Raw genomic sequence first — 13,392 nt, forward strand, 5'->3', positions numbered from 1 at the left:
TTTGTTTAAATTATAAAATATTTGACTCGGTTATTTAGCGAGTTATCACTAACAATTAACATTATTATAAATTTACTATAATAACTTGCCCTTATCGTGACTAATTTATTGTCATATTACAGAAATTATCATTAAAAAGGTAAGTTAACAATTATTCACATTCCTCAAATCATATCCATAATTCGTGTAAGTCACTGGCTGTGTCACAGCAACTTTTGACCAAATGAAAAATATTCTTACCATTTACGTCGAAAAAACTAGGTCAAGCATGAATGGTTGCAATGATAAGTGACAGCGTATCCTGAGATTTCATAAATGTGAAATGTATTTTGCTTTATTACCCGTTTTGTTATTAAATGTATTTAATATTTAAGTTACCTCTGCAGAACTGGTTGGAGACAGGTAGAGTGATCTTTCACAATTGTCAGTGAGGTAATTACAAAACCTGAGCAATGGAGCTTGGGATTCTGCTAGCAAGGTTAGTCGTACGTATAGTTGAGAAGTTAAGCATGTTTAATGTATCAGCAACTTGTGAAGTTCGTTAGGTCTAGATAGTATAATTTCTTTAGTCGTAGTGATTTTGCGTGTGTCCAAAATCTAAAAGTTTTTCAGGTATTCTTATATACCTCCTATATTTTTTTGTTAAATCTGTTACCATAATACAGTTGTGTAGATATTATTATAAACACTGAAAGTATTTTTGCAATTAAATCCATTGCATATTGTCACTGGATCTGAGGATTCTGTTTGATAGCCGTGGGATATTTAGTTTCTGTTGTGACCTGTTTGCTTTTTCAGAGACAATGTTTATTATAAAGACATTGAATTTTATGAAGGTAACTGAAACACGTGAGTATATATCTTAATCAGTACTGAATTCTCTGTGTCAGTAAATGTCATATAATTCCTTGATAAAAATATTTAATGATACTTCAGTATGGAGCCTGAAAGAACTATTACTAGTACCGATTGGTAATTTAGTTATGTTGGTAACTAGGAAGGCTTTGTAATGAGTTGTTAGTGATTTTGCTGGCTTTTAGAGCTATTATGATTGACCAAATGAGGATAGATGAAGAAGTCTTAGTAATTTGCTTAGGTTAACTTACGGAGGGTAATAGTCCAGCTGCTTGCTAGTCTTTTGCTTGAGTTACGCTGAATGAATGACGCACTTACCCAAGATGCCCACTCTGTACTGGAGGACAACCAGTACAATGTCGTGGTTGAGAAGGACGTGTGGCTGGTACTCATGAGTGCCTCCGGCGAAGAAAGCTCCTCCAGGAATATAAACCATTACAGGCAACGGCTGTGGCGACGCTACCTGCGACAAAGTGAACCCAACTTGACCATCAGCATGATGGCTCCACTTACACCTAGTTAAGAGCATTCTAATATACAGTGAATATTATATAGGATTTACTAAATGACTCTTATAGCTGGAAAAATAAAACTCAAACAAACTATTCTGTCTTAGCTGTATATTGAGCTATATGGCTCGGTTGGCAAAGCTCTCACCTCATACACTGAGTGTCCGTGGTTAAATCTCCGGCATGAGTGGAAACCTTGGTCATGTTTCTTTACACATGCTGTCCCTGTTCACCTAGCAGTAAGTAGGTACCTGGATGTTAGTCCACTGGTGTGGGTGGCATCCTAGGGGACAAGATTAAAAGGATCCCAATAGAAATAAGACAGTACTCGATGACGCACTAACTTTTTTTGGGGTTATCCAGAGTGGCTAACCCTCTGGGCTACCGTGATGTTGAATGGTTCTTCAACCAAAGTACTGGAGCTACCCTACCCTTCACTGAATCAAACATGATTACCTCACTGTGCCCATGGTACTGTGTTTAACCCTTCCTAGTTTAGTGTTTCCCTGTGATTGTAATAACACAAGTTATCCACTGTGAGGATTTGCTTATTGCTCCCATCGTAAACACCAGTATTGGTGGGTGTTTACACTGCTCCCAGTGTAACCACCAGTATTGGTGTTTACACTGCTCCCAGTGTAACCACCAGTATTGGTGGGTGTTTACACTGCTCCCAGTGTAACCACCAGTATTGGTGGGTGTTTACACTGCTCCCATCGTAAACACCAGTATTGGTGGGTGTTTACACTGCTCCCAGCGTAAACACCAGTATTGGTGGGTGTTTGCACTGCTCCCAGCTAACACAAGCAAAGTAATTAGTACTAATTAGTAAATTAGTAATTAGTACTAATTACTTATGGTAACTTATTACTTAGGGTGTAAAGACCACCGAAATGCCATTGGTGGAAAGACCACCAGCATACCGTGGGTATGAAGACCACCAGCATACCGTAGATATGAAGACCACCAACATACCGTAGGTGTGAATACGTTGAGGTAAAGACAGTCCTCGGTGCCCACCACCTGCTGTGGTGTTAATCTCATCTCTGCAAAAGCCGTGTGGAACTCCACTTGCAGACAAGGCTGGGGCACCACAGTTGCGTTCCTAAGGCCGTCCCAGGGTTCTGCAGGCAGCGGGTCCTCAACCACAACATATGCTTTGATATTAATTAATTCATGATTTTTTAAAGAATAAGAAAAACTCATTTTCATATACAGAAAATATAAATCTTGATGTATAAAACATGTACCCTCCTTATATATATATATATATATATATATATATATATATATATATATATATATATATGTCGTGCCGAATATGTAAAACTGGTCAATTAGCAAGAACTCATTTAAAATAAAGTCCTTTCTAAAATTTTCTCTTATACGTTTAAAGATAGTAGGTAGGTAGTAGGTAGTAGGTTGGCAGACAGCAACCACCCAGGGAAGTACTACCGTCCTGCCAGATGACTGTGAAACAGAAACCTGTAACTGTTTTGCATGATGGTAGGATTGCTGATTTCTTTTTCTGTCTCATAAACACGCTAGATAACAGGGATATCTTGCTACTCCTACTTACACTTTGGTCACACTTCACAGACACGCACATGCATATATATATACATACATCTAGGTTTTTCTCCTTTTTCTAAATAGCTCTTGTTCTTCTTTATTTCTTCTATTGTCCATGGGGAAGTGGAAAAGAATCTTTCCTCCGGAAGCCATGCGTGTCGTATGAGGCGACTAAAATGCCGGGAGCGATGGGCTAGTAACCCCTTCTCCTGTAGTCATTTACTAAAAAAGAGAAGAAGAAAAACTTTATAAAACTGGGATGCTTGAATGTGCGTGGATGTAGTGCGGATGACAAGAAACAGATGATTGCTGATGTTATGAATGAAAAGAAGTTGGATGTCCTGGCCCTAAGTGAAACAAAGCTGAAGGGGATAGGGGAGTTTCGGTGGGGGGAAATAAATGGGATTAAATCTGCAGTATCTGAGAGAGTAAGAGCTAAGGAAGGGGTAGCAGTAATGTTGAAGGATCAGTTATGGAAGGAGAAAAGAGAATATGAATGTGTAAATTCAAGAATTATGTGGATTAAAGTAAAGGTTGGATGCGAAAAGTGGGTCATAATAAGCGTGTATGCACCTGGAGAAGAGAGGAATGTAGAGGAAAGAGAGAGATTTTGGGAGATGTTAAGTGAATGTATAGGAGCCTTTGAACCAAGTGAGAGAGTAATTGTGGTAGGGGACCTGAATGCTAAAGTAGGAGAAACTTTTAGAGAGGGTGTGGTAGGTAAGTTTGGGGTGCCAGGTGTAAATGATAATGGGAGCCCTTTGATTGAACTTTGTATAGAAAGGGGTTTAGTTATAGGTAATACATATTTTAGGAAAAAGAGGATAAATAAGTATACAAGATATGATGTAGGGCAAAATGACAGTAGTTTGTTGGATTATGTATTGGTAGATAAAAGACTGTTGAGTAGACTTCAGGATGTACATGTTTATAGAGGGGCCACAGATATATCAGATCACTTTTTAGTTGTAGCTACACTGAGAGTAAAAGGTAGATGGGATACAAGGAGAATAGAAGCATCAGGGAAGAGAGAGATGAAGGTTTATAAACTAAAAGAGGAGGCAGTTAGGGTAAGATATAAACAGCTATTGGAGGATAGATGGGCTAATGAGAGCATAGGCAATGGGGTCGAAGAGGTATGGGGTAGGTTTAAAAATGTAGTGTTGGAGTGTTCAGCAGAAGTTTGTGGTTACATGAAGGTGGGTGTGGGGGGGAAGAGGAGCGATTGGTGGAATGATGATGTAAAGAGAGTAGTAAGGGAGAAAAAGTTAGCATATGAGAAGTTTTTACAAAGTAGAAGTGATGCAAGGAGGGAGGAGTATATGGAGAAAAAGAGAGATTAAGAGAGTGGTGAAGCAATGTAAAAAGAGAGCAAATGAGAGAGTGGGTGAGATGTTATCAACAAATTTTGTTGAAAATAAGAAAAAGTTTTGGAGTGAGATTAACAAGTTAAGGAAGCCTAGAGAACAAATGGATTTGTCAGTTAAAAATAGGAGAGGAGAGTTATTAAATGGAGAGTTAGAGGTATTAGGAAGATGGAGGGAATATTTTGAGGAATTGTTAAATGTTGATGAAGATAGGGAAGCTGTGATTTCGTGTATAGGGCAAGGAGGAATAACATCTTGTAGGAGTGAGGAAGAGCCAGTTGTGAGTGTGGGGGAAGTTCGTGAGGTAGTAGGTAAAATGAAAGGGGGTAAGGCATCCGGGATTGATGGGATAAAGATAGAAATGTTAAAAGCAGGTGGGGATATAGTTTTCGAGTGGTTGGTGCAATTATTTAATAAATGTATGGAAGAGGGTAAGGTACCTAGGGATTGGCAGAGAGCATGCATAGTTCCTTTGTATAAAGGCAAAGGGGACAAAAGAGAGTGCAAAAATTATAGGGGGATAAGTTTGTTGAGTGTACCTGGTAAAGTGTATGGTAGAGTTATTATTGAAAGAATTAAGAGTAAGACGGAGAATAGGATAGCAGATGAACAAGGAGGCTTTAGGAAGGGTAGGGGGTGTGTGGACCAGGTGTTTACAGTGAAACGCATAAGTGAACAGTACTTAGATAAGGCTAAAGAGGTCTTTGTGGCATTTATGGATTTGGAAAAGGCGTATGACAGGGTGGATAGGGGGGCAATGTGGCAGATGTTGCAGGTGTATGGTGTAGGAGGTAGGTTACTGAAAGCAGTGAAGAGTTTTTACGAGGATAGTGAGGCTCAAGTTAGAGTATGTAGGAAAGAGGGAAATTATTTCCCAGTAAAAGTAGGCCTTAGACAAGGATGTGTGATGTCACCGTGGTTGTTTAATATATTTATAGATGGGGTTGTAAGAGAAGTAAATGCGAGGGTCTTGGCAAGAGGCGTGGAGTTAAAAGATAAAGAATCACACATAAAGTGGGAGTTGTCACAGTTGCTGTTTGCTGATGACACTGGTCTTTGGAGATTCTGAAGAGAAGTTGCAGAGATTGGTGGATGAATTTGGTAGGGTATGCAAAAGAAGAAAATTAAAAGTGAATACAGGAAAGAGTAAGGTTATGAGGATAACAAAAAGATTAGGTGATGAAAGATTGGATATCAGATTGGAGGGAGAGGGTGTGGAGGAGGTGAATGTATTCAGATATTTTGGAGTGGACGTGTCAGCGGATGGGTCTATGAAGGATGAGGTGAATCATAGAATTGATGAGGGGAAAAGGGTGAGTGGTGCACTTAGGAGTCTGTGGAGACAAAGAACTTTGTCCTTGGAGGCAAAGAGGGGAATGTATAAGAGTATAGTTTTACCAACGCTCTTACATGGGTGTGAAGCATGGGTGATGAATGTTGCAGCGAGGAGAAGGCTGGAGGCAGTGGAGATGTCATGTCTGAGGGCAATGTGTGGTGTGAATATAATGCAGAGAATTCGTAGTTTGGAAGTTAGGAGGTGCGGGATTACCAAAACTGTTGTCCAGAGGGCTGAGGAAGGGTTGTTGAGGTGGTTCGGACATGTGGAGAGAATGGAGCGAAACAGAATAACTTCAAGAGTGTATCAGTCTGTAGTGGAAGGAAGGCGGGGTAGGGGTCGGCCTAGGAAAGGTTGGAGGGAGGGGGTAAAGGAGGTTTTGTGTGCGAGGGGCTTGGACTTCCAGCAGGCATGCGTGAGCGTGTTTGATAGGAGTGAATGGAGACAAATGGTTTTTAATACTTGACGTGCTGTTGGAGTGTGAGCAAAGTAACATTTATGAAGGGGTTCAGAGAAACCGGCAGGCCGGACTTGAGTCCTGGAGATGGGAAGTACAGTGCCTGCACTCTGAAGGAGGGGTGTTAATGTTGTAGTTTAAAAACTTTAGTGTAAAGCACCCTTCTAGCAAGACAGTGATGGAGTGAATGATGGTGAAAGTTTTTCTTTTTCGGGCCACCCTGCCTTGGTGGGAATCGGCCAGTGTGATAATAATAAATATAAATATATATATATAAATATATATACATATATATATATATATATATATATATATATATATATATATATATATATATTTATATATATATATATATATATTACGCAGATATCGCAAACCAAACGATACACGTTGCAAAAAAACCACGGGGGGAGTAGAATGATAGCTCTAGGCCTGTCGTGTTGCAATCAACACATCAACAGGAGCTTGCAAAATTGCAGAAAAGAGGAGGATTCATACTTTGTTTCTGAGAGCCTATAGAGTATGCAGTCCGGAGTTCCTAGATGAAAAAAATAGGAAAATATTTGACATTGGCATGAAATTGCGGTATCCTAAGGTTTTCGTGGAATCTGCCTTGCTTGCAGCTAATAAAACTTATTATAGAACAGAACCTAGAATAACACCTCAGACCAAGAATATGCTGGCCCTCCCATTCAACAAGAATTTATCTATCCTGCCGAATGCTCTTAGAAGATTTAATATACAAATAGTATTTAAAAAAATTAGCAGACTGTTAGAAGCATTCTGATAAAGAATTCACCCCAACAATGTGTTGGTGGTGTCTACAGAATTGGCTGCAACAGTTACAGTCTCTCCTATTTGGGACAAACAGGAAAACCATTAGTGGTGAGAATTTCCCAACACTGTTACTCGATACATATAGCACAGGAGTCGAACGCGATATTCAGCCATATTAGAGCTTGTAATAACTCAGCAAATTGGTGGGAAGAAAGAGTCATCTTCCATTGTCCCTCTTGGCTTGAAAGGAATGTTGTAGAATCGGCAATTATTAAGCATAATAAGCATTTATTTATTTATTTATTTATTTATTTATTTAAAAATTTGTGCACACATACAGAGGTACAAAAAATACAGAAAAGAGCAGTATGCCAAAGCCACTTATACTATGCATAGCATTACGGGCTGGCTTAAAATTAACTTAAGATGAACTAAGCAATGATGACATCGGTGATAAAACTTTAATGTAAACAGATTACTATAAAGCACAAGTGAGTATTACAAAGACAGGTCATATGGTTGTATGCATTGTTGTACATTCAGTAGAATGGAGTATTCTGTTAGGTAGTGTATTTAAAAAATAATAAAGTTAGATTGGGTTTTAGGTTTAACATTTATGTGATATAATTGTGAGAAACATTTAAGATATACAATTTATAAGGTTCAGTTATTCAGTATTTATTTGGTTTTGGGTGAGTAAGTGATCTTTGAGAAGAGACTTGAATTTATAAACAGGTAGTGTTTCTTTTATATTTACAGGTAATGAGTTCCAGATTTTAGGGCCTTTTATGTGCATTGAGTTTTTGCATAGTGTGAGATGGACACGAGGAACATCAAAGAGTGATCTGTGCCTTGTGTTATGGTCATGTGTTCTGTTGAGGTTGGCAAGGAGACGTTTGAGGGGAGGGTTAATATCAGAGTTAAGTGTTCTATGTATGTAATAGGTGCAGTAATAAGTATGAATGTTTTGTATGGTGAATAGGTTTAGTGTATTGAATATTGGTGGAGTGTGCTGCCTGTAGTGAGAATTTGTTATCATTCTAACTGCAGCCTTTTGTTGGGTAATTAGTGGTCTGAGATGGTTACTTGTTGTTGAGCCCCATGCACAAATTCCATAGGTGAGATAGGGGTAAATAAGAGAGTGATATAGGGCCAGGAGGGCTGACTGTGGAGCATAGTACCGTATCTTCGATAGTATGCCTACAGTCTTGGAAATTTTCTTAGAAATTTGTTGTATATGTGTATGAAATTTGAGTCTATTATCAAGGTGGATTCCTAAGAATTTTCCCTCTGTTAGCTTTGTGATAGGTGATCCGTTTATCATTCATTATATATCAGTGATGGGCTGTTCAAATTAGATGCATTTTTAGTTGAAGCAATAGTACACTGTCTAAAACTGGGCTCTTGTACAAATGCATTAGACTTTCTTAAATGTAGAGCCACACCGAGGAATTAGGGCCTACTTTTTCCTGCAGTTTCTTAAGGTTGAACCAGAGTTTGCCTCAGAATTATGTGGGTTGAATAATTGTGGCCGTCTCCCTTGTTATTACAGATGCCTCCCTCTTTAAATAAGTTTATTTTAATATGCCCTGTTTCCTTTACATAACTTTTAGAAGTCTTCCCTTTAAATGTTAACATTTTCTCTTCCTCCTCCCCTTTAAATGAACACGCTGTCCCGGGGTGGCTACCATATAATTGCCAGTGACTTCTATATCACTGATAATATATTTATGTATATAGAGTTACTGATATCACAGCGGGTGTGGCCGATTTTTTTTTATTATTGTCATGTTAATTTCATTTAGGCTATTGCAGTATCAATGCTTGTGGAATTTTTCTTACTCTATAATATTCATCCTTCTGGCTGTGGGCGCTGGTGTGCCTGGGGGCACTTCGGATATCCTTCTCTCTATATATATCTCCCTCCCTCCCTCACTCTAGTGAAGACGTCCATTCGGAACGTACTTGCTTGGACATCCTCCTTTCTGCAGTTTTACAAGCCCCTGATGATGTGTTGATTGCAACACAAAAGGACTAGAGCTATCATTCTACTCCCTCCGTGATTGTTATATATATATATATATATATATATATATATATATATATATATATATATATATATATACACTGTGTATGTCAGGCCTGTATTGGAGTATGCAGCACAAGTTTGGAACCCACACCTAGTCAAGCATTCATAGAAATTAGAGAACCTTCAAAGGTTTGCAACAAGACTAGTCCCGGAGCTAAGGGGCACATCCTACGAGGAGAGGTTAAGGACAATCGACTTGACGACACCGGAGGACAGGAGAAGTAGGGGGTATATGATAACGTCATATAAAATTCTGAGAAGAATTGATACGGTGGAGAGAGACAGGATGTTCCAGAGATGGGACACAACAACAAGGGGTCACAAATGGAAATTGAAGACTCAGATGAATCATAGGGATGTTAGGAAGTATTTCTTCAGTCACAGAGTTGTCAGAAAGTGGAAGAGTCTGGGAAGTGATGTAATGGAGGCAGGATCCATACTTAGCTGTGACTCGACCCCTTCAACCACAACTAGGTGAGTACATACATACACACAGCATATTTAAAACTTGTTCAAAGGAAATAATTACCCTGAGTCTTAGCTGACCAACAGGAGGCTTGGCGTAGGGTATTCCATAGTAAGACCAGAAACTTCTACCATTGAGTGACTTCTCTGTTATGCCGGCCACCATGCCTTGAGCAGTGGAGACCACCGCAGGGCCATGGCCAGGATATCTGCCGGCTCTGAGGCTCTGACACCCCGCTGTAACCACCACAGCTATCCACACACACACTGCTAAATGCTGCATCCTGTGTACGGAATATCATATTATTAAAATAGTCAAGATTGGAAATACCTGCAGGGGATGCAGTGACTTGTAGGGAAGGGATTCTGCCTGCACTAGTTACGTGTTGGGCACTGCCAGTGTTTTTAGCGTAGGGGAAAAGGCACACAGCCTGCCCTTTCAACAGTGAGGGAGGGGGAGGAGTTACTGTCTGTATTTGCTAGGTTGTGAAGGCATTACCTGATCTTGTTAGCGTGGGATAAGGAAAGATGTTACTCTCTGTTTTTCCTAACATAAGTGCAGAAAATCCATTCGGATGGAATTCACGGGAGATTTTTTTTTGTTGATTGCTGTGGATAGAAAAGAATTATCGACCTCTGGATCAGTGAGATCATATTTCATATAAAGTTGCTGAGTGTGAGCAAACCAGTTCATATGTTCTGGCAAAAAATTGAGAACACTCTCCACGTTCATTTCCTCCTCAATGATATCTGCTCCTTTCTGATCCTGATAAGTTACATCGTCAGGTTCAGCGACGTGAAAACCAGGAAGACACATCAAAATCCTTGATTACTGATGAGACATTCTCTGCTGCTTTCTTTGCTTGACCTCTTGTAGCATAGCGGCCACCAACTACTCATATGCAGTTTGAAAGAAGTATCTCTCTTAAAATACAGTTCGTTTATAAAGTGAATTGTTGCTCTAAGGAAGGGTATCTTGCAATTAGTCCAAAGAGCTACTATTACATAAACTCAGTTGAGATCTGTGAATTATTCTTTCATTGCACGCTCCATCTTTCATGGTCCTGCTAGATAAAGTCTGTTTCTTATTGTTGACTATACAAGAGACACTAATTTTGATTCTGTTCCTAGATAAAATCCGAGAAATTAGAACTCCCACAATATTCAACGGCAGCTGGTCACATGTAATAGAATGCAAGAGTTTTTGTTAAGGATCTTTATCTCAAGTCATTTCGGCTGAATTTCCTTAACTTCTTTGTCTTTCTCTTTTCAGTGCTTAAGCTTTTCTTTATTACAACGTTTTAGATGCTTGAAGCAACATTCACAGAAAACTTAAGACATGGTTCACCTGATCGCAGTTGATGTTCTTGTTATTGAACCTGTATTTAGTTAAGACACCTTCATAGCTGCGTTCATTTTGCCGGTCAGGACTCCTATGTATGTATGTCTGAATTTCTATTAGATTGTGATCGTAATCTGTTGTTTTTTAATATTATGTTTTACTGGTCAACAATTTTTGAAAAGTTGTATGCTTCTTAAATGAGATTAGTTAATTCTCATATATTTTCATGTCCTGAATCCAAATATCTTCTCGAACAATGTATATTGGCTATAGGTTTAAAGATACGAGACATGTAATATTTGATTATTTTATTATAACGTACAATATGTGTCAGTATGTTTTAAACACTAATACGTACCTACTCTCTGCCTTTTTGCTAGACGCTTATAGTGGGCTGAAGAATCATCTCTTGCCAGTGTCCAGCAATAGTCTGCAAGCATTCTTGTGCCCCATTTGCCCTGGTACCATTTTTCCATGGTTAATACCTTGGTGAAACCTTTCACCATGTTCGTCACTAACTTCCCTACAGTTCGCTGGAATAAAAAGTTTAAATGTGAGTCCAAAAAGTGGATTTTAAGTGACATGTTACATCCCTTCTTCCTCCTCACCACTTTCTTCATCTGACTCGAGGGATACCGAAGTTGGTGCATCAGGAACGGGTAGACCTTCTCCATGTGGAACTGGGCGAATAGCTGTTGGAATGTTTGGATATTCAATGGGCCCCTTTTTATTCTTTGACAAGCCCTTTTGTATTGGAGGCACTATGCAGAAATAACAACTGTTGGTATGATCTGTTGGCTCCCGTCATGTCAATGACACAGCAAAAGGCATTCCTTTCCTCTTCCTGTTCAACCATTGGGGAAGGTTAGTAGCACAATTGTTGCAGCATATGTGTGGAACCCAGTTCTTATCCTGGTCAATAATCTTGCATCCAAAATATAAGTGATATGCCTTTCTAACCATAGGAGTTATACGGTGCTTCTGTGATGCAAAGGTCACTTCACCACAAGTGTAGCAGAAGTTGTCTGCTCTATTCACACAAGTATGAGACATCTGAAAGAAGAAAACAACATTTAGAAGATAACCAGAAAATTTATTCATTAATTTATCATTATAATACAGAGCATACCAGCTAAGCAGAAGTATTTATACCATTCAGTAGGAAAATAAAATTAATATGCCTCACATGCATGTCAAGAGCTTACTCAGTGAATATTTATTACAAGTTTAAAAAGTGTTTGGCTTAGAAAATCACATACCTTTCGCCTCACATCACAACCACCTTCTATGACTGCTGGAACAATAATGAAGGTCAGTGAGACTGTGAGTGTGGTAAGAAACGCACTGCCGCAAGTCTGCTGGAACCTGTTGTGACACGTAGATGTATGTTGAAAAGTAGAGCTAACAAACAATTTTAACCATGATATTCATTACCAGTGTCCTAAAATTAGTTGAAAATTGCTACTCTATTCTCGGAAGCATTTTGGTTGTTGGCCAGTGATTTTTTATCAGGTTTTCATTATTTGTGAAAATATGGTCAAGTGTGTTTTCCAGTCTTGTTGGCTCCACTATCTGCTGACTTAGGGTGTATTTGTCGCAGAGATTTAGTAGCTCGTGTGTGTGACCTTTCATCTGCTCTGCCTCTACGGATTGTTTCTGCTATAACATTATTTACTACATTCCTCTTTTTTGTATGTCTTAGACTGAAGTCACCAAGCAGTAAGATGTTTGGGGATGGAGCTGGAAGGTTTTCCAGACAGTAATCAATTTTCAGAAGCTGCTCCTTGAACTGTTGGGAAGTTGCATTTAGTGGCTTATACACAACCACGATGATTAGGTTTTGGTTCTTGATCTTTATTGTTAGAACTTCAACTACATCATTTGTGGTGTTCAGCATCTTTGTGCAGATGAGCGATTCTTTGACATACAGGCAACCCCCCCCCCCTTTTTTTTTTGCTTGTTCTTTCTGTCGCATCTAAAAAGGTTGTAACAAGTTATCCATATTTCGTAATCAAACTGATCTTTTGTGTGGATCTCTGTGAAGGCTGCAAGCATCGCATTTGACTCCTCTAGAAGTCCACTGATGAAAGGTGTTTTGTTGTTGGTGGATGGCTTAAGGCGACCAAGAAACACATAGGTGTCATTTGATAAACACCCCACATATTTGCACCACGTTCGTACAACCCCCAGGTCCTAGGTATTGGGGGATTACTTTCCACTCTTTCCAGTTTATCAGATCAAAAAGGTCACAACGCGTGTTTTCACACTCAATGATAGACACTCACAATTTTCATTCATAACTTTTCACTCATAACCCACAACATTTCACATTACCAACTCTTTATTCAACAATTTTCACTTCTATATTTTCTTTAAAATTTTCACACTAAACCTTTATTTTCAGTAAAACTTACGTGAAATCCAAATTAATGGCACTAAAACTCTAACATAAATTATTATTATTATAATAATCACGGGGGGGAGGGGGGGCGTTATACTCACAAATCATAACCCACATTAAGACAATTTTTCAGTTATAATACCCACAACTCACAACATATTACCTTCACACATTTTTTCACTCACAACCCACAAGGGCAAACACCCCAACAAACCCTCCAGT

General features: G+C 39.0%; 1 protein-coding gene across 1 annotated transcript in view; it reads right to left on the reverse strand.

Moving 5' to 3' along the window:
- Nucleotides 1–10,244, reverse strand: part of LOC128685928 (esterase FE4) — a 28,489-nt gene extending 18,245 nt beyond the window's left edge. Inside the window, exons 1-4 of the mRNA XM_070083121.1 lie at nucleotides 10,114–10,244; nucleotides 9,492–9,711; nucleotides 2,340–2,504; nucleotides 1,174–1,318 (exon numbers count right to left, since the gene is read on the reverse strand). Coding sequence (XP_069939222.1) covers nucleotides 1,174–1,318; nucleotides 2,340–2,504; nucleotides 9,492–9,711; nucleotides 10,114–10,244 — 661 coding nt within the window. The remainder of the gene's footprint in view (nucleotides 1–1,173; nucleotides 1,319–2,339; nucleotides 2,505–9,491; nucleotides 9,712–10,113) is intronic.
- Nucleotides 10,245–13,392: the final 3,148 nt, after the last annotated feature.

The sequence above is a fragment of the Cherax quadricarinatus genome, chromosome 9 (genome assembly GCF_038502225.1).
Source record: "Cherax quadricarinatus isolate ZL_2023a chromosome 9, ASM3850222v1, whole genome shotgun sequence".
In the NCBI taxonomy this organism is placed as follows: domain Eukaryota; kingdom Metazoa; phylum Arthropoda; class Malacostraca; order Decapoda; family Parastacidae; genus Cherax; species Cherax quadricarinatus.